The 27,567-nt window shown below is 45.4% G+C and overlaps 1 protein-coding gene across 1 annotated transcript; it reads right to left on the bottom strand.

Annotated features, from left to right (window-relative positions):
- Positions 1-4,673: 4,673 nt before the first annotated feature.
- On the bottom strand, positions 4,674-5,690 carry LOC308497942 (glyceraldehyde-3-phosphate dehydrogenase-like; the record flags this gene model as incomplete). The annotated part of the gene is made up of 1 exon (XM_081049010.1): positions 4,674-5,690. The coding sequence occupies exon 1, from the start codon at positions 5,673-5,675 to the stop codon at positions 4,674-4,676; it is 1,002 nt and encodes a 333-aa protein (XP_080905136.1). The 5' UTR covers positions 5,676-5,690.
- Between the last annotated feature and the right edge of the window lie 21,877 nt (positions 5,691-27,567).

Genomic DNA, 27,567 nt, shown 5'->3' with positions numbered 1-27,567 from the left:
ACAGCCGTGAAGTGATGACAAGTGGGTATCAATACACATGACTACCCACCCAAGAGGCAGAGGCTTCTCCACACTTCTAGGGAGGCAGGGGAGAATGGAAACATCCTCACATTCACAACATCCTTGGGTTTTAAAAGCACATTGAGCAACAAGATAGTACCTGAGGGCAGGTCTCTCTTTGGTTGGCTAGCATCCCCTGTGTGCAATGAGAGATTCAAGTAGCCTCATTTGTATATTTCCTTCAGGAATTCTGGGACTCAGACACAAAACTTATCATTTCCTGATCACTAGCGTAGACAGAGAGAAATAAAAGTTACATTCAGAAAGCTCATGGACCCATACATACTGACCAGTCAATGGTTTGGCCTCACTCTTAAGGAAACAGGAGAAGGTGAAAAGGTCTTACTCCTAAAGAGGTCATCTGTGTTTTCAGCATCATGCATTTACCTGAACCTGCCTAATACATTGTAGATGTTCAATGGGTACTCGTTGGGTGAATGGGTTCATGCTTACATAGAGAATTTTTATCTCATTCTACATTCTCATTTTCCTCAAGAACAGAGGCTGTACATCTGTTTGTTTCAGTCTCATGGCAGTGGAAAGATTCTGAGTCTGGATTTCACTTCTCAACAATCAATTAGTCAATCATGTTAATTTTTTTTTTTTACTTGCCTTTAAATAAAAAAGAGGGCCAATGAAAGTCTATAGAGCTCTGGATTTACCTCCAGGAAACCCTGGCCTTACCCAAATGATCTCTCCATTATCATGTAAATTCATAAAAAAATAACATTGCTCCCAGAAATTCCAGGGCAGCTGCTGTTTTGAGCATCTAGGTTGGAGATGACAGATATGTATTTGACACGCTTGCTATTTCTTTGTAGTCTGAGCCCAGGACAGACATCACTAATCAATCATTATAACTCTATACCACAGACTCTCAGAGTCCTTCTCAACATTGCTTTACAAGAGCCACTACCAATCAACTAGAATTCACGTGGGAAAAGAAATTGACTTGTCATCCTTGCTCTAGCTCATCATGGTTTGTGATGCTTTTGTATCCTAAATCAATCTGGAAATCCTCACAATATTCTATAACAGTGAAAACTGAAATTACAGAATTCCAGATTTGAAAGGGACCTCAGAGATAATCACGTTTAATTAAAAAATATAAGATGAGCCTGGAGCATTTTGTATTCCAAATGAGAACACTGAAGTCCAGAGAGGTTATACAACTTGCCCAAGGTCAGAGCATTAGTTAATGCCATTAACAATTCCTTATGTCTGTTTAGTGCTGTAGAGGTGGCAAAGTACTTTTACCTGAAGTATCTCATATGATCCTTAATTAATTTATTCAATAAATATTTATTGAATTCCTACTGTGTTCCATGTACCATGTTGGAGATTAGGAAATCAGTAATTAGTAAAGGAAAAGGAAAAAAAGGAAAGAAAGGTTTGATTCCTTCCATACAGTTAAGCTGGGGACTTTAAAATAAACCTTTGGTTTGACAGGACAAAGACTACTCTCCCCAGTTTTTTAGGTACTAGGAGGATGACAATTAAGAGAAGATCTGACACTGAAAAAAAATGGTAGCTCTGAAATTCACAGATCCCTCAAGTTGCCAATTTTGGATGAGGTCACTACAGTGTGATACATAGGGATCAAATTTTCCAGGCCCATCAGTCATTTCTTAATCAGTTCTCCCCCCGTTTCAGGGTGCACAGGGTAAAAAGGAACCTAGATCTACCTTCCTATTCAGGAAACGATGGTTAATTCTCCCAACCCTGTTTAAATAATTTCAAAGCGCTTTTTCAGCAGACCTATGACCTCTGACCCTGTAGCCCACACAGAATGGTTAGAAGAGCACAGATGTGGGAATGCCAAGTCCTGGATCCTGTCTCCACTGAAGATGAACCAGCTGGCTTATCTTATCACCTCAAGTCATATCACCTCTCTAAGCCTCAGTTTCCCCAATTATAAGGGAAGTAGGTTGAGCCATGAGATCTCTAAGCTTCCTTCCTTTGCCCTGACATCTGAGACGATTCTGCCTGACCAAGGAATCAGCCATACTTCACCTCCTCCTTTGACCAGACAATCTATAAAACAGCTGTCTCTGTAGCCCAGACCCACCAAGCAAACAACAGCTCCGGGACAGGTAGTGTGGTCCAACAAAGCCCAAAGCCCCAAGTTCTAATCATGGATCCAACTGATCGTGTGACTGGAGGCAACCAATCCAAACTCCATGTGTCATGGCTTCTTCTTCCCTCACACAACAATAATGATACCATCCAAGGTGAAGCCAGATGTGGAAATTCTTTTAAAAATATTAAGATGTACCCATCAAGAAGGGAATAAAAAAGAGCTGACCTAAGTAACTTTGGAAAATGATGTTTTGACTGGAATCGTAAGGCTAAAGACAAAAAAGAACCATACAAAAATGCTTTATTCTACTTTAAAACTTGTTTTTCATAGGGATTGGAAATTCTGAAACTACGTGCATACTAGGGTTGAACAAATAAGTACAATATATAAACTATACACAATGGGAGCCAGGTTTCTCATTGTCAGAGAAAGAAGTGACAATAAGGAAAAGGGGAAGGTAAGGATGAATCCTGTGGTGCTGGATTAGAGTTGGAGATATCAGTATGAAGACATTTTTATTTAAGTATATAGACAGATACAGAAATAAATGTAGATATGTGCATACACATGGGTTAGTTTCCATACATATATTTCCTAACTCTCCACTGAGAGGGCATAGAAGCAGTGATACTCAGTAGCAAAGAGCACACCTACGGCTCAGAAATTGGTTCCCAAATACCATTCTCCAATGAAAGGAACAAGGGGTCCCTGGAGAAAGAATTGATTCTAGGGCCAAAGCAGGAAAATACAAGGTGAGCCTGGAGCATATTATAGTGCCTTAAAATAAGGAAATTGGGGGGATGGAGGGGGGTATGTTAAAAGGACACAGGAACCAACCTGAAGGAGTTCCCAATAACCAAAGCTGGAAGAACTTGAACAACAATTTGAGAAAGTATTGGATTATAACTCACATAATAAAATAAATATCCATGAGATCATACTGATATAAATAATTGAATAAATAAATAAACTACAGAGAAGAGACAAGTCTTTATAGAATAATTCCAAATTATATATGTAGATTCTCCCTTCTCCAGGGAATGGAACTTCATTTCCCTCCCTTTGAGTGCGGGCTGGACTTAGTGACTCACTTCCAATAAGTAGAGTCTAGAAAGAGAAAAACTGTCACTTTACAGTGGAAAAGGCTGGCAGAGCCACCTTACCCATGGGTTCCAGTTCAACCTCACCATTAGTCATGCTGATATCATGTGTCTCCTGATATGGTGCACAGAGCAAGGGTACTTCACCGCAGGGGTATTCTTCCAGTAAATCCATAACTCTGGATTATTCATGAGAAAACCTCAGGCAAACTCACATTGAAGGGCATTCAATAAAATACCTGAAAATATTCAGGTTGTGAAAAATAAGGAACAACACAGAAATGGTCACAGATCACAGGAGACATGATGCAATATGGTATCTTGAAACAGATATTAGTGGTAAAACTGGGGAAATCCAAATTAAGTCTGTAGTTTAGATAACGGTGTTAGAGCAATGTTAATTTCTTAGTAAAGTAACCCACAGAAATGCTATCAGTAAAAAGGGATCATTACACCTGCATTGAAGGGAGGGTAAGTCTGGAATTCAAGACCACTAACTACCGCGTGACCATCACAGTGGCCAGGGACCAGATATGAGAGGATGAGGGTGAAGAGAGCCTTGGTGAGAGTTCTTGGCAATGAGGGTAAGGGGGTGGAAAGCTGTTTGAGGCCTTCACAGGCTTTCACTGATGTCTCAGTGACGTTAACAGGCTTTGTACAGGAAACCACTTGTGTTCCAGCACTCAGTTCTTACCTATAGGTAAAGTCATTCTATGGGGATCTGTTTCCTTGAAAAGGGCCTGGTTTGTGATCAGAATCTATTGTCAGGGAGAAAGAAAGTTCCTTCTCCCACGCAAATGCCAGGCAGGGGATGATGCCAAATGGTCACAGGACCCTCATTTTCTGCAACAGTGATTGCTTTGTGTAAAGGGGGCAAGATGCCAGGGCAATTGCTGGGGAAACTGCCGGCTGCCCAGTATTGCAGAGCCCCAAGCGTTGGGGGAATTTCAGACTGAGACTGGTGAGAAAAGAGAACTTCACCACGTGATCCCTGCCATCTTCTGGGAGGACTTGTGAGAACATAATGGAGAGACACTGCTCGTTCCTGTTTCACAGCTGCAATGGCACCACTGGTGACATCAAAGCAGAGCCCCTCCAGGGAGGACAATGTTTAAAACTAAGCGTCCTCTAGAATGAGGTACCACAGTAGCCATGCTTTTCAGAGAGGGATGAATTCCTTTAAGTGTTTAATTTTGGTAATTTGGTTTTGATGGAGATCTTTTATTTTATTTTATTTTTTTGGCTGGGTACAGTGAACTTTATTGACGGTGCATGACAAGGCTGGGCTCCCTTAGCCCCTACCCTTTAGGGCGTCTGGGATGGAGACGAGGTCAGGAGATTCTCAGTGTGTTGGGGGATCAATTTGGGAAAAGGTCTCTACCGTAGTCGAGGGCCTCTCTTCCTCTTGCTGGGGCTGGGGGTCCAGGGGGCTCTTACTCCTTGGAGGCCACGTAGGCCATGAGGTCCACCACCCTGTTGCTGTAGCCAAATTCATTGTCATACCAGGAAACGAGCTTGACAAAGTGGTCATTGAGGGCAATGCCAGCCCCAGCATCAAAGGTGGAAGAGTGGGTATCACTGTTAAAGTCGCAGGAAACAACCTGGTCCTCAGTGTAGCCCAGGATGCCCTTGAGGGGGCCGTCCGATGCCTGCTTCACCACTTTCTTGATGTCATCGTATTTGGCAGCTTTCTCCAGGCGGCAGGTCAGATCCACAACCGACACATTGGGGGTAGGGACGCGGAAGGCCATGCCAGTGAGCTTTCCATTCAGCTCAGGGATGACCTTGCCCACAGCCTTAGCAGCGCCAGTAGAAGCAGGGATAATGTTCTGGGAAGCCCCTCGGCCATCACGCCACAGCTTCTCAGAGGGACCATCCACGGTCTTCTGGGTGGCAGTGATGGCATGGACTGTGGTCATGAGTCCCTCCACGATGCCGAAGTTATCATGGATGACCTTGGCCAGGGGGGCCAAGCAGTTGGTGGTACAGGACGCATTGCTGACAATCTTGAGGGACTTGTCATACTTCTCATGGTTCACACCCATCACAAACATGGGGGCATCCGCAGAAGGGGCAGAGATGATGACCCTCTTGGCTCCACCCTTCAAGTGGGCCCCTGCCTTCTCCAAGGTAGTGAAGACCCCAGTGGACTCCACAACATACTCAGCACCAGCATCACCCCATTTGATGTTGGCGGGATCTCGCTCCTGGAAGATAGTAATGGACTTTCCATTGATGACAAGCTTCCCATTCTCAGCCTTGACTGTGCCTTTGAACTTGCCATGGGTGGAATCATACTGGAACATGTAGACCATGTAGTTGAGGTCAATGAAGGGGTCATTGATGGCAACAATATCTACTTTGCCAGAGTTAAAAGCAGCCCTGGTGACCAGGCGCCAAATACGGCCAAATCCGTTCACTCCGACCTTCACCATCGTGTCTCAGGGTCGTGCTGGTACTGCGCAGGAAGACGCGGCTGTCTGTCGAACGGGAGGAGCAGAGAGCCTGATGGAGATCTTTTTAAAGCTTGTTACTCACTCCCCTACCTTATTAAACAGAGTTTTCAAAATATAAATTAACCTTTCCTTGGTAGTTGCTGGTTGTTATAACGACCATCAGTCATGCCATGTGCTGAGACACAGAAGTGCATTCAGCATTTAGGACATTTGCTGAATAGATGGTGATCTCAGCAACGGCCCTGAAATTTGCTTTCTTGAAAGAATCCCTGACATCAGCTTGTTTTTCCTCCAGAAAAGTGCAATGCGTGTTCCCTCTTCATCACAAAGACAAAACAGAACACTGGTCCCAGAAGCTGTGTGACCTTGGCCAAGTGATGTCATCTCTTAGTGCTTCAGATTCTTCATGTGTAAAATCAGGAATAATGTTAGGCTATTAGATAATGCATATTCAGAACATGTACGAGATGCATTAGAACGATCTAAGCAGCACAGTGCCCAGCACGTCAAAAGAGCTCCCTGTGTTAATTATTACTATTCGCAGGTCAAGAAAAGTCCCCAGATCTGGTTAATTCCATCTACCTCCTTTCCTATGTGCTCATCAACATCATTTAGCTGTCTGTGAAGACACACCACTGGTGACTCCATCCCCTGGGCCATATGTCACCTCGACCAGCCATTGCGCTGATTCTAATCCACAGGCTCACCTCTAGCCTGTGCCTCATTTAAGAAAGAGCAGAAAGAGATTTCCCTGGGTTAGGGTCCTCACTGGTCCACGGACCTCTTGCAATCTATCCACCACATCCCAGAAGGAAGCCCTGGGCAAATGTGCTCTCAGGGTCAAGTCCGCGGACATACTGGCCAGTAAGTAACTGTGGGAGTCTCAAAGGGTCCCAGCATCTCTATTCAGCTCAGGGTGCTTCCACCCGGGTTTGGAAGATGAGCAAGCACTTGGCTGAGATGGAACTAGAAAGTCCCAGGAGGGCGTGGGCCCAGGAACTGAAGGCTGTGAGGGGCTTGGAGCGCCTGGGGAAAGCCAGAGTACTAGCTGGCACAGCCCCCATCGCCCTTTCCCCAAAAGCCCTGGAGGAAGGCACTCTCGGGCCTCCAAGTTCGCCTTTCCACTGGTGATATCATCCCCCGCGTTTCCAGCAGGGAGGAAGTCAGACATGACCGCACCAGCCACAGAGCCCCGCGTCCTGAGCCACCCCCTGCCCCTGCCCCGGTGGGCATCAGAAACCCGAGAACCCCCACATTCCCCAGGTCACCCTCCCCACACCCTGCATGGCTCCACCCCTTCTGCCCCCCCCCCAGCAGGGATGCATGGAGCCAAAACCAGGGAGACAGCTCTCCATCGGTTGGAGGGCACTGGGCAAGCTTTCTACCCCATCCTTCAACATGGACTCGAGCCCTGCGCAGACCCAAGACTAGGGAGACTGTTGCTTCACAGCTCCCCTCCCACGAGAAGATCAACCCCTCGGTTTCTGTGGCCTTTCTTCTCCTTTGCTTTGACAGATTCCATCCTGCAGGCACCATTTCCCCCTCGTTGTGCCAAGGTTCTAATGGAGGTTGCCCACACCCGCAGTGGTGGAGCCCTTCTCCTATGCCAGAGACACATAACCCCCTTTCCTTGTAAATACATACCTGCCCCTAACCTCGCTCCACCAAGAGTAACTCACTGAAGGGGTAAGAGACCAAGGGGGTCGGCGGTGGGAGCTCTTCTGGAAACCTGGAGGGGCAGAGACAGTGCCCCTGACACCTGGAATGTTGTAGGTGTTCGTCATTATTTTTGCTCTCTCCTTCTCCCCTCTTTCTCCACTCCCCTCCGTCTCTCTCTGTGTCCTGCTCCATCCCTTCTCTCACTTTCTCTCCTTTGGTTGGATGCCTCCTGCCTGCCAGGGACACTCAGTAGGGCTGAGGGGGCTCCCTTGGCCCCTCAGAGCTTCCCCTGCCTCCACAGTCTGCCGGCCTCTGCACCGGCCTTCTTCCCCACAATCCTGTGCTTCCCTAAGTTCACTCTGGCTCCTTCTCCCGCCCTGGCCACTCAGGCTTGTGCAGTGCGGTCTGTTGAAGGAATTAGATCTACACCAACCGGAAGCAGAGTGTCATGATTTTCTGGCCTTACCAAACACCTCCCCAGTTTTTAAAATGCCGCCTTATGAATTAGTGTTCATTCTGTTGGGCGTTATTGCAGTTATATTTTTTAAGTCCTTATCTATCAGAGATATATTCTTTGAAGTATTTACAGGTGAAATGATGGGATGAGATGGGGCAACTTTAGGTATACAAATTGGCATATCTACCCCTCAGCTCTGGCCCTACACAAAAGGCCAATTTTTTATTAGGTTGGTGCAAAAGTAATTGCAGTTTTTGCAATTATTTTTAGCGTTTTAAACCGTAATTACTTTTGCACCAACCTAATATTTTCATTTGTCTTTAGCCCCACTGTGGGGACAGAGCCTGGAGTGCAATTTCCAGGCTCTCGGCCTCACATAAAAAAGTGCTGGCTTAGGTAGTAAATGGCCATCAGCTGTGATTGGAGGGCCATCAGCTGTGGCTAGTTGGACGTCAGCTGTAACCAGTGAGCCATTGGCCACTAATATAACAGCTGTGGCTACACTAGCAGACAACGGGAGCTAGCAAGAAGATGGTGGCTGAGCTAGCAAGTGCGGATTGCAGTTAGCAAGGGTGGACGGCAGCTAGCAAGTGGGGTTGGTTGGTTGGCAGAGTAGCGGACAGCAGGTTGCAGATCGTGTGGCTCCTGCTTCCTGTGTCTCCAACCCAGCCTCCAGCGACACTATAGTGATGTGACTCCCCTACCTATGGCTCCGTGGGTGTTCCTTTTTGGCTTCACCATGTCCTGCGTTCTTATGTGGGGAGCGGGACTAGAGACCCCAGAAGAGACGCCACAGACCACCCCTCACGACAAATGGCGCAGCAAGCAGGGTCCCCCGCATGACACCCACTTTTACTGGTAAATTATTAGAAATTACTGAGGAATTGGAAGGGTGGAAAGTTCCTCTTTTTTATGACTTACACTCAGCTGGGGAAACTAAATACAAATGTTGAAAATGTACAGCCAGGTCCTTACTCTACCCCTCCCTCACTTTTTTCATGTTTGCTTGACTTGTCCTCCCCCTTACCTAGTGGGACCATAGAAGGACCTGCTCTAGGCATTAAAACAGCAGCTATGTACATAGGGGAAGCATCTTAAGCTCAGGTGCCATGTAAAGTCAGCGGTCCCACAAAGCCACAGGCACTGCAGTCGAATCAGGTGGCTGGGAGGGCCAAAGGGGGGGGCTACGCAGCCCCTCTCCTTAGCTGTCAGATGCCTATGGTAGCACTCAGTCCCTTCAGCTTCTCCATTTGTCATTTTTAGCCAAGCCAAGAGCTCAGGTCTCTGGGGACTCAGCAGGCTGCTGCAATTTTTCCCAAGGGTTGCAGCTCAATCTGGGTGAAACCTTGAGAAATCAGCAAGGAAAGAGCCATCAATCAGATGAAATTCAAGGCAGCAAAGATTTACTGAGGGTTCACATACATGAGTCCCTGGAAGGAATACTAAAGAAGTCCATGTCCCAGATGGTGCCTTCAAGAGTCTGAGCCTTGTGTTAAAAGCCAGAGTTAAGCCCGTGAACATAAAACAAGAGGACCTCACAAGGCAGTGTATAATCAAGTCCTGCACTGGCGATCCAGGCTTTACCAGGATCAAACAAGCAAAGAGTGATGTGACCAGGAGAAGGCAAAAAGGACTTCGATATAATTTTTGATGTTGAATGCCTGCTCTAGGCCAGGCATCACATACGTTACTGCTTAGTCTTTACAAATCCCATGAGGTAGGCTCAGAGAACTAAACAACTTGCCCAGGGTAATAAAGTTGGTGCATGGCAGAACCTATGTTCTAAGCCACCTCATATACACAGCCCCATAAAGGGTATTATTTATTATGACCGAGACCCTGAGCTAAAATCTTCACATATATTGTTTTTCGCCCCCACACTATCCTGAAAAGGGAGGTATTGCTACTCCTGACACTTAGGAAAAGTGAGGCTCAGAGAAATTAGCATGCCACAGGGAAGATCCCTGATTGCAATACAATTCAAGTTAATTCAAATTCAGGTAGCGCTTGCATTTTCGTTTTCCCGTCAGTGATTTTTATTTGAACCACAAAGATTTTAAGAGTTTAAAATTTAGATATGGGCGCATTTAGATATTACCTGTTTCTCAAAGACAAATTGGTAAGCGGTCTTACTGCAGCTCAGCACTCAAAGTCCTTCCTAGGAAGTAAGTACGGCCTCATGGTGACTCACTACGGAGCAAGCTCATAATCCTCACAGGCCCCTCTTTGGCTGATGTTGCCATGAGATGGTCTGGGTAGGTCTTTTAAAGCAAGCTTTGCACTATGTGCTTTTGTAGTTTCTTGATCTTTTTCAATTGCCATAAACATTTGTCAGTCAGATCAAATGCTCCTACATGTCGGCACAGTTCTAATCCGTCTCCACATACAAATCCCATTTTGTAGACAAGGAAACTTAGGATCCAGAGGGTAAGTTACTTGCTCCAGATCATACAACTAACTAGTCAGTTGCAGCGACAGATTTTCTGCCTCCAAGACCAGAATATGTTTTTACATAATTCTCAGTCAAAATTCTCACCGGAGTAGGCAGTAGGACACTCCTTAAATCAATTCTTGGAAGACTTTTAAACCAGTAAATATACATTTTGTTCATACAGAAAATACAAGGCCAGGTTTTGTCCATCTCATTGACTATCTTTGTAACTTTTGCCTCGTAACATAACCTCTCCGAGTCTCAAGGTTCTCATCTGTAAAACAGCACCTGAATCATAGGATTGTTATTGGCACTAAATGAGAGAGTGTATATAAAACACCTGACATCATGCCTGGCATACTGTAAGCACTCAATAAATGACACTAAATAGCAGTAGCAATATTTACTTAATGCCTACTGTTTGCCAGGCCTTATGCTGTGAATTATAAAATACGATGTATAATAAGACTCTGACATGTGTGTAAAAGATACATACATGGAGATATATGTACATATGATGGGGAGTATACAGAAAAAAAGTCTGGAATGACATAAACCAAAATATTAACAGTGATTATGAGAGGTTTTAATTTCCTTCTGTGTCATTATATATTTCCCAAATCTTTGTATAAAAAACATGGATGGATTACTTTTGTAATCAAAACAACGTCTTGGGAAGTCCATTTGCAGGGCGATTCATTTTGGAAGGGGAAGAACACTTTTTTTTTTTTTCAAAGAAGCAATAAAACTTTAAAACCGTTTTAAAAGGTGCACTAGCTTAATAGCGCCAGTGGGGAAGACGTAGGTACTTCCTAGCGAAGCTGAGCAAACCCAGCTGACTTCACCCAGCAGTTGCTGTGACATCTGATTCTGGAACAAAGACCTTAAGATTGGAAAGGGAAGGCTTTTCCGCGGCAACCACCCATCCGGTGGTCACTTGAGGGAGGTGGTTGGCCACTCCTCGAACCTCATTTTTCGTTGTTCTGAGGCCAAGCCCAGCGAGGATTCAGAGCCTTCCTGCATCCCTTCACCGTGACATGTGCCCCGTGACATGGTGCAGTGACAGCAAGTGGCTGCCCACAGCTCTCCCCACCTGGAAGGCAGATCCAGCTGCGGAGCAGGAACCCACCTGGGCCAGCTACAGAGCAACTTCCATAAACAGAAGCAGTGCGGTCTGGGTAGGGAGCCAAAAGAAGAGGAAGTAGGAGAACAGGACAAGGGGGAGGGTAGAGCAACTTCTGCTTCCCAAGGACTGTCTCATTCATCCTCACCACAGACGGAGGGGGACATCAGGAACTCCATCTTGCAGATGAAGGAATCTCAGGGAAGTCAAGAGCCTTGCTCAAGTCCCACAGCTCGTGTGGGGAGAAAAGCTACCACATGTGTGCTTTCTTTGAGGCGGCAGCAAAGCAAGTGTTGCCAGAGTGGTGAGGTACGGCAAATGGGAGAGCTGAGCCAAAACACAGCCAGCTTTCCAGCTCTGGGGACTGAGCGTGCTGGGGTGTAGGCCCACTGTGGCTGGATCTTCTGAACTATTTTGTGAAGTGTCTCTATTTCTGACTGTTGGATTCATTTTTAAAATAAAATGCATCTGCAAGTCAGACAGCACACCCTTACAAGCTGAGTGTGGCCAGCCAATCTGTGCCCTCAGCCTCACAGGCTGCCTGATTGGAGTCAAGCTGCCTGGCTTGCCCAGTGGCCCCACTTATGTATGCTGCCTGGCAATGGTTCTGGAGTTTCAGGTTCCCTGGAGAATAGGTGACATTTCTCATTGGTCTGGGGTGCTAACCCCAGAGAAATGAGAAAAAGATATACAGGTTTTCAGATTATCATAAATAATAATAAAATATACAACACTGTTATAAATTCCATAGAACCCAATAGATTTTCACAGAATGGTTTCATCGATTTTTGCTAACACTTGGGTCTGGAGCCGATCTATCGTTGGAATTAATGAACAGTTCCAACAGAATATTGGCTGATATTGTTGTTTATGTTTATAAGCAAGACAAAAGGGAGACAACAACAACAACGTATGTTAGAACTTATCTGTCAAGGATATGAACAACTTCCTTGCTGAATTGTATGATAATTTTAAAATACCGAATGACTTATTTCCTCAATTTTTCATGCGATTCACAGTGTAATGGCTGCAAGCACACTTTTAAGTTTAATCTGTATTTTTAACATTTTCTCCATCACTTTCTTAAGTTGAGACAATCAACACAACAATAACTCAATTCCTGATTTATAGTGTTTGCCAGTTTTCATGGTGTAAATATACCCACCACTGTGTTATGATCGGAATGCTTGTGTCCCTCAAAATTCATATGTTGAAATCCTAGCCCCCAAAGATGACAGTATTAGAAGGTGGGGCCTTTGGGAGGTGATTGTGTCATGAGGGTGGAGCCCTCATGAATGGGATTAGTGCCATTATAAAAGAGGCTCCAGAGAGGTCCTCTGCCCCTTCCACTGTGTGAGGACACAGAGAGAAGGGAGAAGGCACCAGCTATGAACCAAGAAGAGCCTACAAAATATGTAGTATTTCTAACATATGGATAGAAGAGGGATAAATAACCTCAAGAACATAGGGAGTAGAAAAATATAGTAAATTAATTAAGAAGTGATGAATTTTGAATATTTATTACCATAGATAAATTCTTAATAGTTGAATTCTTAATAATGGCTGAGTTTAACAACCAGCTCACAAAATTCCTGAAAATTTAACACTCAATTCTTGCCAGGAACATTGGTGAGGCACCAACCTAAACTTTAGGGAGTGAGGCCAGCTGAGACCAAAGGGGTGGCCAAGTGTCCAGGCAAGGAAACAGCATGTGATGAGAATACACGATCTCCGCAGCTGAGCAGAGAGAATATTATTTAGAAAAAGAATCCTTTCTTTTTCAAGACAGGAAAAGGCCTTGAAATTGGGCAAAAGCTGAACCTCTAAATGCAGTGTATCTGATAGCCCTGAGGTTTTAAAGGAAGGAGGCAGTTACGGTGCATGATGGAGGGAGGGGGACTGGGAGCTCCCAAGAAATCCAGGTGGGGAGGAAGCTGGAGGGAAAGGAAGGGGTGAGCTGAATAATGCACAATGGGACCTGCCCTAGAATAGTCCCCTCCCTCAAACTTCAGGAAAAGCCACACCATAAACAGGCAAAACACTTGAAGAGTTTAATTTCTTGTAAAAAATGCAGTGTAGAGGCCATGATTTGTGTTGGGGTTAATGCACAGAGCAGCCCAGAAGTGAGAGAGCATGGGATATCCTGAGAAATAAAAATGGCTCATCCCCAAGAGCCCAAGGTCTGCGGTGGGAAGGGGAAGGAAGACTGAGCCCTGGAAGGCCAGTTGACAGTAATGGATCCTGCCTTGTGCAGCTCAAGGCACCTTATTCTTCACACTGATGCACAGTTCTGGGCCTCTCTGCCTCTCTTTTATGGTCACTCCAGGTGTTGTCACCTAACAGGTGACCTAGAATGTGCAGAGCCCCACATCAGAGTCAGGCCTGGCCCCATTCCCCTGTTTTTGACCCCAAATAGCCTTCCCTAGGACCCAGAGGCGGTGGTGAGACAGGACTCAGGCAAATCTCCCCCTGAGGAGGCCACTAACACCTGTCCCTTTGCTAACAATGACCTTTAATGGGCATCAGGGGCCCAGAGTGAGGACAGCAAGGATTTTCCCCAGCTGCAGAATACCCTCCCCGTGGACTCTTGACATTCACCCTGTGTGACACAGCCAGCTCCTGGCAGTGACTAACCCGGGTTTGAGGTGTCTTTCCACGATGGGGCAATGAAGCCTTGGAAAAAGCCCACTCCCTCTGCAGGGGGTTTTTCTTCCCCCATCTGCAGTTGGCTCATCCTGAAGCCACAGAATTCTTGCCTTCCTCTTCCTCATTTTCTAAAGCCCCTAGCTGTCCTGTTCCTGTGGGAAACGGAAGAGAGCTCCCGCAAGGCCCAGAATCCAGCTTTTAATCCGTCTGATCCTTTGCCCCTGAGCACATCTCCTGCCTTCCAGGGACTAGAGCTGCAAAACCTGTCACTATTACACATTCCCATCTCCTGGGATAGTCCCGTGAGCAAGGGGACAGACAAGTGAACCAATAGTTGCAATGCAGCATGACATGAGCCCTAACAGAGATAAGCTCAGGGCCCTCTGGGGGCCTGGAGACTGGGGCACCTAATCCAGCCTGGGCTACTTGGGAAAGGCTGCCCAGATCTGGTGGCAAGTGGGTCTAGAATTAGACACTGAGTCAAGTTAGCCTGGCTGAGAATCAGGGACAGGATTTCAGACAGGTGCAAAAGCATGTGCAAAGACCTGAGAAGGAAGCCACATTCAGGTCTTATGAGTGGATTGATGTGGTAAACTATATTCTTGTTCATATTTCTATACCCCAGAACTCAGAAATGGTCGTGGGACTTACTTGGCCAATGAAATTTGAGCAGAAATCACACCCATATCGTTTCCAGACAGAAATGCATGCCCTCCATCCCTACCTTTCCAACAGTGGAAACAGGTTAAGACAGAGCTTCCATCAGCCTGTATCCCGGAGTGACCATAATGAATAGAGCCCCCTGCTGGTCGGAATGGCCACTTGTTACTGCAGCAAAACCTAGCCTGTTCCAAACTGATACCATCTGCCTGGCTAAAACAAAGGGCTTAGGGGGGGTGTGGGGAGAAGGAGCTGTTAGGAAAGAAGCCTGCATATGTATGCAGTCAGCTAGATCCCCTACTATTCTTTCTTCAGATCTCAGATAGCGGCACAATTTGTAATTAAGTGGGATGGAATCCCAGCACCATCATTTCCTAGTTTAGTTCAACCCTTTGAGCTCAAGTTTATCCATTAGTAACTGAGAATAATCAAAATAATATCACACACTTCACAGGATTGTTGTGTTTCCTGAATAAGTAAATGCTGGATCTTCCCTATCCCCAGTTATGATCCTTGTACCCTGTTCCCTGTCACCAAGTTACTTACTTAAAAATGCAAATTCCTTACCCCAACCCTAGACCTACTGAGTCCAATTCTTGGCATGTAGGGCCCAGAAATCTGCGCTTTTAGAAAGCACTCCAGATAGCATTTCTGTGTGCTGGCGCTTTAGAACCATTGCCCTTAAGGTTTTGATAGTCAAAAACCTCTGCACTGAGGAAGAATCATTGCAAGGAGGTTGGCTTGGCCTGAGGCCAAGAATCTTCAGCCTGCCCCTGACCAGGTGGCCACAGGGCTCAGATGAAAGCCAGAGGCTTAAAGTATTACTTAGAGATCAGGTAACCTCACTTGGAGCTGCTCGGGCTGTACAGCTCCAGCATTAATCAGCCTTCTGCAGCCAGCCTAGATCTGCTGCTGAGCTTTTTACAAGGTGTTGTCTCTGAAGGAGAGCTTTAACAATGCACCTCTCCCGCCGTTGCCAACCTCCAGTCCCTTTTCCTTCAGGACAAGGATGATTCTTAAAAGAACATGGACTCCATAAGATGGAGGCAAGAAAAATGGATGCAAAACTAGACCCTGGAAAGTACCCTTCTGTGTGTATACAGCTGCTCACGGGTCACGGAGGAGAAAGATGCTTTAAGCTGTACTACTGCCTAGATCATGCCCAGGCCTCTCCTGGCCAGCAATTTCGTCCCAACACATGCCGCTACTGTATGACTCTTCCTAAGCAGAGCAATTCTTCTTGATTTTTAACAATCATTAAGTTGATAGAAATTGCACATGCACCACAAAGCCAGCAATGGCCAGCTCACCTTGGCTAATGTTTCATTAAGAGGTGCTGATTGTCTCAGCCAATACATGTTCACGTTGTCCACAGGCTCTCCATCTACAGAGTCAAGAGAATAATTCTAGCCTTTCTCACATGATGATCTGGGAGCACCAATGCAGAAAAAAATAAAAGACCACAGAATGCGAAGCCAATCTGCCTGGGTTCAAATCCCAGCTCTATCTCTTACTGTCCGGGGATCTAGGACAAGTTGATTGACCTTTCTATGCCTCCATTTCCCCATGCATAAAGGGTACTATTGCCAGCTACTGCACGGTGTTGTTGTGAAGATGAATGAGTTATTAAATGTAAAGCACTGAGAGGAGTGTCTGGCTCATAGTAAGCACCAAGTAAATAAATGTTGGCTGTTGGAATGTCTGGTCTTCGGTGTTGAAGAAATTAGTCATCATGCAAGTCTCCTTAACTTACACAACCCACTCATATACACATAATACACACATAACACACAACTAAATACACACAACACATCCAACACGCACAGAACAAACCACACAAGACTCACAACTCACATACATACATAACCTAACCAAGCATTGTTTCACACTCTGTACTTGGTGGTTTCAGCAAACTTTAACATACATACATGACGCTCATTGTTCTTCCATCCTGTATGTCATTGTGACATCATGTCATGATAAAGCAATTTACCAACCACTCATTCTAATTGCTCTCAGAACAGAATATTCATTACCAATTTTGTTTCACAAACGTCTCTGCAATAGGGTCTTCTCCACCATAGTGTGGTGTTCCAATGCAAAGCTTTGGAGTCAGAGGAACATGGGTTCAAATCCTAATATTACTACTAACCAGCTGTATGACTTGGGAGAAGCTGCTAAACTGAGGTGTAATATTATTCTCATTTTCTGGATGAGGAAACAAAGAACCAGAAAAAACAAACTGGTAAATGTGAGCCTCTATGAAAAAGATCCACCTTGCATCGTTCTTACAAGGAATGAAAATTTAAGGTATCCACCACATTTAGATTAGTGCTTGGCACATGCTAATATAACATATGTTGGGTAAGTAGTGGTGGAGATGATGGAGTACTTCTTAAAATGGAGAACAAGTTGCTTTGAATAAATTGTTGATAGTTAGTGGAACTGTCTGATGGTGACCTGCGTTCCACTCATGCATTTGGGCTCCAGATCCCATAAACTTCAACCCAGAATTGTGTTGTAACTGCACCATTTCCCTTCATGAAATTTGAGAGGCAATGTTTTGACACTTTCATTTCATTTCATTTCCTCCTGATGGGTGGGCTTGTTTCTCAATTTCAGCAGAGCAAAAGGGAGACGTATCTTAAATCGCTGTGGTAGCCCAAGTTGGACTTAACCTTATGGCCCCAGAGAATGCGCCTAGAATTCTCTTGTAACTCTCCTAAGATATTTGGGCTTTTTCCATTCCCTCTAATTGCCGAATATAATCCTTTCCTTAGTTTCCTCCAAAGCTCCCCCTTTCTCCTTCCAACTTGCCCGTTGGCATTCGGGTACCTTGACAATGAATTTTGAAATAATATCATAATCACATTTCACGTTCTTTTGGAGCATTTCAGTTCACTAAGTACTTTCACTCCCATTCTTCATTATTGGATAAAGGAAGATGTACGTCTACTTTATGCATGAAACAGCTGAGGCTCAGAGAGGTGAACCAACAAGCCCTGAGGGTCAGCCTTCAAGCAAATGCCACTGTCACATGATACAATAAGACAATGTTTAACTGACAAGACACTTTTCTTTAAATTGTGGTAAAATATACATAACATAGAATTTACCATTTGAATCCTCTTGAACTATGCAGTTCAGTGGCATTAAGTACAATCACACTGTTGTGCAACCGTCACTACCATCCATCTCCAGAATTCTTCCCGTCTTCCCAAACTGAAACTCTGTACTCATTAAGCACTAGCTCCCATCCCCCTCCCCCAGTCCCTGGCAACCAGCATTCTCCTTTCTGTCTCTAAGAATATGACTACTCTAGGAACCCCATTGTGGGGACAAAGCCCCAAAAAGCAGTTTCCATGCTCTCGGCCTCACACTAGAAAGGTGCTGGCTCGGGTAGTAAATGGCCATCAACTGTGATCAGATGGCCAGCAGCTGTGGCTAGTTGGCTGACAGCTATAACCCATAAGCCATTGGCCACTAATATAACGGCTGTGGCTACGCTAGCAGGAAAGAAATGGGGGCTAGCAAGAAGATGGTGGCTGGCAAGCGCGGACTGCTGTTAGGCTGATTATGTAGATCCTGCTTCCTGTGTCTCCAGCCCAGCCGCCAGCGAGAATATATTGGTTTTACTCCCCTACTTATGGCTCCATGGGTGTTCCTTTTTGGCCTTACCGTGTCCTGCGTTCTTGGGCGAGGAGTGGGAGCTGAGACCCTGCACGACAAATGGCGCAGCGAGCAGGGTCCCCCGCACAACACCCATATAAGAGGAATCATATAGTATTTGTCGTTTTGGGTGACAGACACTTTTGCAGCACAATTTCTGGAGGAAGACTCTAAGATTCTTTCCTCCACTGCATATGTTTTGGCCAGAAAGGGTGTCTATTCTTACCTTAAAGTAACCCACCCCCATGAAGAACACCCATCAGGCCCTGCCCTGCAAAGCAGATGTTTTCTAACATTTTGTTTTACACTGAATGCTCTTTATTGCTCTTCTCCTCCAGGTAATTACTTGAATTGTGGTCATCAGCAAAATAAATAAATAAATAAAAGCTCCTGGAGAAGGACATATTTTTACATTCCATCTCTGAAGTTCCCAAAGGCCCCTTTATCCTCCATTGGCTTGGGTGTGTGTGTGTGTGTGTGTGTGTGTGTGTGTGTGTGTGTGTGTTTGTTTTTTTGTTTCAAAGAACTCTGTGATCCACTTTGATTCATGTTTTGCCCAGAAAGCTAACACAGCTGCAAATCCTTTCTGCCCAGAAAGCCTTCCAGCCTTTCCAGAGGCCTCTTTGCTCGTTCAGCGGCCACTTCCCTCCCTCTCAGGCCAGCCAGTCTCTCTGAGCCCGCTGCCCCCCAGGGCGCCAGCCGAGCTCCTGAGAGAAGGTGCCGCTCTCTGTGGAAGTAGCCATACCTTCTCTGTGGATTTCTACTACTTGGAGAAGCTCAGGCCCTTCTGGTACCCCAACCCCCTCTGTAGGCTTCCCCCTCAGAGAACTGGCTCTACTTACTGCCCACTGTAAACCGACTGGCTGTCACCATGACAACAGCCTGGCCCAGAGCCTGGATGACGCCAGGCCTGACTCCCTCCCTGCCTCACCCAAGTCTGTTTGTTTGGGTTCCAGCTGCTTTTGTTGGGTTTAATTTTGCATGTCAGTTTGAGGCAGCTCTGTTGCTGATTGGCTGCAGGGGGCTGGGCTTGGAGTGTCTGGGATACCGGGAAGTCAGCTCCCTGCCCGGGCAGGAATTTCCTGGCACTCAGGGGTATTTCCCCATCACAGTAACAAGATCTAGAAGAGCCCTTCAGGCAAGGCACAGCCTACATCAGATAATCAGCTAATCCTCTGACCCCACAGCCAATTTCAATCAAAAGCACTCTTACTAACCCATGCTGGCTTCACGATGCCACACTCATGAAGACCAGCCTGTGGTTTGATAAAACAAAACAAGCAGTACATGTTGACAGAACAGTCCGGCTGTGCAGAACTATCAAAAATAAATAAATCCAGGAAGAAGAAGAAACAATTATGTGGATTTTGAGGAAGTTAAAGTGAATAAAGCGATAGACATTCAAGTGAAATTTCACCTCAGCATTTGAGGGGGTTTTGCTTCTATTATTTGGATAATGATAAAAACAGGAATCTGGAACATTGTGACTAATTGGAAAACGCACCTTCCAGCCTTTGGTCATTTCCACAGGTGTTTATCTCCCAAATAACTCATTTTAAACTTGCTTAGCTGCCAGGACCCCCAAGTTTACCCCCAGATCCTCTGATTTGTAATCTAAAAGGTGCTTCTCTTTATTGTCCTTGAAGCTGTGTCAGGACAGCCTCCGCTCCTCATCTGAGGTAAATAAAGCCAACCAGCCAGGTTGTAGAGAAATTAGCTCAGGCCTGGCACTTACAGAGCTGCTGCCGTCATCGCTGACTCCCACCTGTGCCTTGTTTCTGAGGATCCTGACACCCTTTATAAGAATTATGTCATTGATTCCTTTAACAAATATTCACTAAGCTTCAATGGGCCAGGTGCTGTGCTGGCCACCAGGAATAAAACAATAGACAAAACAGTTCTGGGCCTTTGCTAGCTTCTGGACTAGTGAGGGAGACAGACATTAGTCAAATAACCACACAAAACATAAAATTACATCTGTGTCATGTGACTGAAGCCAGCTCACATCCTCCAGACCGCCCCACCCCCAGTTGAATACCATGGAGGACACCAGTCTTGGGTATATTGGGCAGAAGAATTTCCCAGCCAATTCCTGTTCTGATTCCTGATACGCAAAACCCTGAAACACGATAAGTTGGTTGCTGTTTTATGCCTCCCCTCCCCCAAAAAATAAATATTTAAGGTGTAAGTCTCTAAAGCATTCAGAGAACATGAAACAGAGGAAATAAGCTACTTTTTTGCCCCTTTTCCTAGTTAGGAAGCTAGAGTTAGGGTAGATTTAGATATAAGAATTTAGAATTAAATGTTTTGGCCTCCTAAATCCTAAAGCTTAAAGCAAAGCTCAGGGATGCAAATTCTCAATCCACAATCCTGCAGAAAGATCCAGGTGGTTCTTTATATAAAACCTTGTTTCACTGAAGAGTGCCCTCTTCTGGCTTAGGGCCCTTTCTCCAGCCTTGCTGCGGCCTCTGCTGCAGCTTTTGAAGAGATTTGTAGAGAAAACGATATCCATTCCTTCATCAAATGTTGCTGAGCACCCAGGCTCTGGGGATACAGCCTGAATCAGACACAGGCTCCCCACCCTTATGGAGCTGACAGTCATTTGAACTTCCTGACTTCCCTGAGAATGTAGGACAAGTGTCATAACTCCCATTTGATAGATAAGGAACTGAATGAGACAGGGATAAAACTTGGCTATGTTATTGATAATTCAGGACTGGATTTTAGGGCTCAAGGAAACAAAGAACGTCTTAGTAAATGTTTTATTGGGCCCAAATTTCTCACCCTCCATAGCCACACCCTGCCTCATCACCCTCTGCTTCTTTGCAGATTGGGAAGGCTTCTCATGGCCCCCTCAACCAGGGGACCCCACCTCCACATCTTTGTGGCCCAAAATGCCTTTCCTGCCATTTCATCTCTTCAATCACTGTTTCTCCATAGCTGGTCTCCAGCCTTCCTCGTCCCTAAAACCCTCCAGCCCTCCCTGACATCTTGCCGCTGGTAGCCCTAATACTCTCACATATATTTGGGGATGTATATCCGGGCAGGCACCTCATTACATATCCTGTCACATTGGGGCATGGCCTTTGGAGTGGATCAGACAGAACCCTTTCGGTTCAAATCTCAGAGCTGCCAGTCCTGTGATGTGGAGAAAAGTGATGTCACCTTTTCTCAACTCTGGTTTTCTCCTGGGTACAACATGGTAGTAATTCCTACCTAACAAGGCTGTTCTGAGACTTACATGATGTGTTTAAAGCACTTGACACAGAGTCAACACTCAGCACACTATATGTCTAAGTCGTTTAACATGTTCAATTTGGTCACCTGCTTAAAAAGCAATATGACCCTCTAGGCATCTAGTACAGCCTTAAATACATGTAGGGAGATATAACCCGGGCACCAGGTGGACAGTAGGAGGCATGGTGCCTAGAGCCCACAGTATTTTTAGGAACTCATGGAAATATTATAATTTCTTTTAAAAATTCACCTTTACACCAATGCAGTAATAAAATATAATTTTTGATTTTTATAGAGGAAGGGCCCACAAAGGCCAAAGTGCCTTTGAAAAGTTACAACGCAGCCTTAATGAAGAAAAGTCTCTACTATTTAAAAACAACAACAACAAACGGGTTAGGGAAGGGGGCGGCAAACAGTGGCAAAGGAAGAAGAAAGTCCCTGACTAGATGAGTGTAACGGTTTCTCCAACCCTAACACCCTTCAGTTCTGGGTGTTCCTCTCGCCTCAGCATGGTAGGGATCCGTTACGGAGTGTATTCTTTTCTAACGCTATGAGAATTTGTGTGCCCATCTGCTTTTAGCAGATCTTATTCCCCAGGAATTGTGTGTGTTTTAAAAGTTGTGCATGCTGTCTTTAGTTGGTTAAGTGTGTAATGCCCTCCAGTGACCGACAGAGGGCGCAACAACTTAACCTTAAGCGTGGGAATATCAGTGGCCTATAGAAGAGAAAGAGGCTGTATGTAGTTTGATGGTCTTGCTGCTCAGAATGGTTCTGGGACCAAAAACATAGGCATCACCCGGTGCATGTTAGAGATGCAGAATCTTGGCTCCTATCTTAGACCTCCAGAATTAGAATTTTCATGTTAAGAAGATCCCCAAATAATGTATATACATATTAAAATTGGAGAGACTGATTTAAAGTTCTAGGCTTAGAAAGGGAAGCCCGCTTCCTCAAGGGAAAAAAGAATGGGAGAAGAGCTGGCTATGGCATCCCTTATAGCCCCCCAAATTTCCTGTTCCTTGAGCCAATCGGCCAGCATCAATCAAGATGGAATTGAAGCCACAGGAGGAGTATAAAAGCATTTTACAGGTCACAAATGAACTGGCTAATTCTTGTGCCATTTCAATAAATGCTTATTGAGTGTCTACTATGCCATCAAGGATACAATAGGGAGCGAAAAACAGCCCCTGATCCTGCTGTCATGGAGTCTTCAGCCTGGAGGACACCAAGAGTACACAGACACACTAACTACAAACCCTGACATTGCTACGTGGGTGCAGAGGGCCATGAGAGAGTAATGGGAGGAAGCAGGGTTGGTTTATACCGAATGGTCAGGAAAGATATCTCTGAGGAAGTGAGCGTTAGGCTTGAGATCTGAAGGAATCTCTCATAGGAGTTAGCCAGGAAAAGAGTAAGAGTTCCTGGCAGGGGGAAAAGAATGTACAAAGGTCACACAACAGGGAGAAACATGGTGCACTCAAGGAACTGAAAGAAGACTAGCATGGAGTGATGCAACAGGAGTCTGAAAGGAAGGCAGAAAGCAGCCTCGAGAGGGCTGGGGACCAGAGGACACAGGCTCAGCCTCAGATTGTACAGAGGTGGCCTCCAAGCTGCAAAGTGACAGACACATGGCTCTGTTTCCGAGGGTCCCTGCTCCAAATGGCCCATGTGAACATCTTGCCTCCGTCAATGCATTGAGTTCCCTTTCCCCGCACTGCCCACTCTCTCCTCTGCTAACTTTTCCTCACCCCGCTCACCATCAGCCCCCTCTCTGTGACTTGTTCACTCCTACCTCCTACTCTCCAGCACTTCCCCATTCACCATTTAAACCTGCTCAAGTTCTCCCCTCAACTTTCCCAGGCCACCAGACCTCAATTTCAAGACAACTTCTTCCACTGAAGAAAAGACAATCCATAAATCAGAAACAAGCACCTTTTATTGAGGGCTTATAGTGTGCTGCTCTAGCCACTACTATCCGCATTTTTTGATCCAATCCTCACAACAATCTTATCTGCTATCATTCCAGATTTACAGTCAAGGAACTTGAAGTGCAGAGAAAGTAATTTCTGCAAGATGACACGACTAGAAACTGGTTGAGCCAACGCTACCTCCCCATTTGTAACAGGGACGGCACAACGGACTACGTGCCACTGTACAGACTACATGACTACGTTTCAAAAGCCTTACAAAGCAGCACACCCTTGGCCCACGTTAAAAGAAATAAGGCTGGATGTGCACAAAAATTTAGCCTCAAAGATATTTGCCACCTCATGTATAATAGCAAAAAGATTTAGAAACAACCCAGATTCCACGGGTACAGGGTTGGTTAAAGTGATCACATAGAAAAATATTTTATGTTCCATGATCTACTGTGTAGAAAAAGCAGATTACAAAACAGTATGATACCATGGTTCTATGTTCATAAAAACTACAGTATATAAACTAAAGAGTATAAAACTAAATGGTACATGGAAAAAGGTGAATACAAAATGTTGACACTGAAAAAAAAATGTTGACACTAGTTATCTCTGTGATGGAATTACAGTTGATTTTTATTTTCTTTATTTTGAGTACCTGAATTTTTTTCAAAGGTTTAACCATGAGTGAATATCTATTTCTTTCGGAAAGTGGGGGAGGGGTGGGAATCAGGAGGTGTTTGAGCCTTCTCATTTATGACGTTCTCTTATCTATTTAAAAAAAAAACGATCATACTACTCTGCTGGGAACATTTTTAAAATATTTTTTTCTTATTACAAAAGCAACATGCGCTTGCCAAAAACAAATCAGAAAGTACAACAAGCAAAAGAAAATAAAAACATATTTCCCTCCTCTGCAGAGACAGCCTATATGAGCACCTTCATGACTTTTCTTAAGCCATGTTTCTGCCTTTGATTTCTGCTCTAGGTGCTACTCATGGGGACCCACCCTGTTGCCATTACTGGAAATATGTGTTTGGAATGAGGCTTCCAGATTCCTCTGTGATTCCCAACCAGCTCCTCAAGTGGATTTTTCCAGATTTTGGAATCCCTGAACAACTCACTTAATGCAGACCCTGACCTGTTAGGGAGCACACAACTCCTCGTGGGTCACAGGGGACAAGAGCTGTCAAGTAGGAAGAGCATAAGAGTGATTCCCAACATGCCTGAGATTGCAACACTCTGTCATAGTTGGATTTTGCAACCCTCCTTCCCCTTCAGAAAGACTTCATACAGCATTTGTATATTCCGTTTAGTACTTTTCCACACATGCAGCTGAAGGGAATTAATTTGACTTTAAGACTGTCATAACCTCCTCCCTCCCCCCATCCCTCGGATAATTGCTGGCAATCAGTGTGGGGTGTCCTCCATCAGAGTTGGGAATGGCAGCTCTGAGGAGCTGTGCTAACAGGTTCTGCCATGAGGGAGTCCGCACCAGGCCTGGGAGTCCAGCTCCCAGGTCACGATGTCTCTGGCCCATTCCCCCACACACACACACTCACCGACAGCAGTCCTCGCTGCCCACACCCTCTCCTACTGAAGTCCCCTGTCCTAGGAAGGAAAGTAGGAAGGGCCTGCAGTTGCTGGCACCTAGCCCCACTGCGTCCACACCCTCAGCACAGCCCTTGGGCAGAAAATGTTTCTAGAGCTGATGTGCAAGTCGAACCATTCCTGGTTTCTTCACATGCCGTGCAATCTCGTCAAGGCCCAGATCCAGGGCCTACCCTCCCACCCCCAAGCGCCATGACTAGAGCTCGGCATTCAATATGTTCAGTATGATGTTTCTTGAAACACCGAAGATTTTAGAGATTCTGTTTTCCTTTATATATGGCTCTTCTCATGGATAATAACTACAGCTTATTTATTAAGCTTCTTCTATGCCGGGCATTTTACAAACACATAATACACACAACAGTCTTTTCAAGTAGCCACAATTATCCTCATTTTGCAGATAAGAAAACTGAGGCTCCAAGATGTAGAATGATCTGCCCAAGGTCACACAACTGTTAACAGAGACAGGAGTCAACCCAGACCTGCCTGACCCCAAAGCTCATGCACCGTCCTACAACGTACGTGTGAAGAGAACAGCGAGATCATATAGTCTTCCCCCATTCCATTTGCAAGATAGCTAAGCTGGAAAATTCATGTACAACCTGTTATATAGCTCTTACTATGCCCCAGGTGCTGTTCTAGCACTTTGGAAATATCAACTCAATTTATCCTCATCATCATTGAGATGGGTACCTATTTTTACAGATGAGAAAACTGAGGCACAGAGAGAAGAAAGTTGCCCAAGGCCACACAGCAAGTGGTGGAGCCTGGATATAAGATATCAACCCAGCTCTAGATAGAGCCTGTACTGCCTCTCTGATCCCAGGACCAGAGGCACCCCCTCCTAATTTTTCTGTCTTTTGACCGTTCCATGCCACCCTCCTCCCTATCTCTCTGAGAGTCTACTTCAGACTTCCTCATCCCTGTCTGCGTGGTGGTGGTGGTGTTGGTGTTCTCTTGTGAAACGACTTTGTGAAACGACTCATTGTGCAAGGCTATATTTGATTAGGTCACCATCTAGATTCCCCCAAAGAACTTTAGAGTTTTGAAAGGTTGATCAAAGCAAGGTCTTAGAGATGCTTTTGTAGAATTAATCAATTATTTAATCAATGAACTTATTGAGAGCAGTTTTTGTCCCCAGCCCTGTGCTGGATACTGCGGGGTGGGTCTATGAACACAAAAGACACACAAGACATGGCCCCCAGCCTCAAGGAAACAACAGGAAAGACAGCATATAAGTGTGTGCCCCTGTGTGCTGGGTCTGTGTACACGTGTATTTCAAAAGATACTTAAGGGGAGAGTCTGAACAGTTGTTATAAAGGAGGTGGAATTTGAAATCGGGTTTGGTTAGCAGGAAGGAAAAAAGCAGTCCAGACAAGAGAAAAAAAAAACAGAAGTGTTTTCTGTGTCCAAATCGACCAGGTCCTCCGAAATAAACTAGAGAGAGGGAAAAAATGGGATTTTTTTCTTTTTTCTGCCAAGTTTTGCTATTTCCATCAGCGTGAATAAAGTAAATCTCTTCCCCTATCCTGCACCACGGTGATGGTGCTTCTGGAACTGGAGCAGGGCTCTCTGCCTCACACGTCCACCAGGGGACAGAGCTGCTGCTTCTGCTGCTTTAGCCTAATCAGTTACAGGCGGCAGAATCCCAGACCCCTTCTCACATCAGACACTGGGAATGGCCCGAGGCCGGCAGCCGGCACAAGTCTTCTCACTCTGAGCTGCCTTCATAATAAGTCTAAAAGTTAGGGAAGAAATAGAATATAGACTGTAAAAGGAAATTGAGTGAGACTGAAACGGAAGAGAGACAACAGAGGCATTCCCCCAACAGGATCTAACCTCAATGTCCCATGAAAAAAACACTTTTCAAAGAGCAGAAAAAGTGTTTCCATGGGTTCAGACTACTCATGCCTTCAACTGCTGTCTTGGCTGAGAAAAGCTTAATTACAAGACTTGGGTAACTATGAAAAATTACCAACTGCTGCCTAAGACTAGTTTCAGGACAGCCACTAACGGTCTCTGGACAAGGGTGGTCACTCCAGCCACTGTAAAGAGGAATGCTTGTGGCTTTGGGAGTACACACCTCCTGACCATCACCCCAAGCCCTGGTGTCACCCTGCAGGCTGTGTAGAGCAGCAGACCTGCCTAAAGGAGCTCTGATGTCAGTTTTTAACCTTCACTGTATACCTCACCAGCTCAGCCAGGCATCAGGGAGAGGCACCTAGGTGAGGTGCCTAGTTTAAAGTTTAAAAGGGACACTAGTTTAAAGTCAGATATCCTGGCTTTTCTGTCTCTCACTAGCTGTGCAAGTTTGGATGGGTGAACCAACTTCTCTGACCCTTAGTTTCCCCATTCATGAAACAAAAAGGCTGAATTAGAGAATCTCTGATGTGCGTTTCAGCTCTGAAGTTCTGAAAAGCACACATTTCTTTGGCCAGAGTAACTGGGGAATGGGGTTCGGG

The sequence above is a fragment of the Rhinolophus hipposideros genome (genome assembly GCF_964194185.1).
Source record: "Rhinolophus hipposideros genome assembly, chromosome: 5".
Lineage (NCBI taxonomy): Eukaryota > Metazoa > Chordata > Mammalia > Chiroptera > Rhinolophidae > Rhinolophus > Rhinolophus hipposideros.
Note: the sequence above shows the minus strand (reverse complement) of the source record. Positions and strands in the feature narration are given on the sequence as shown.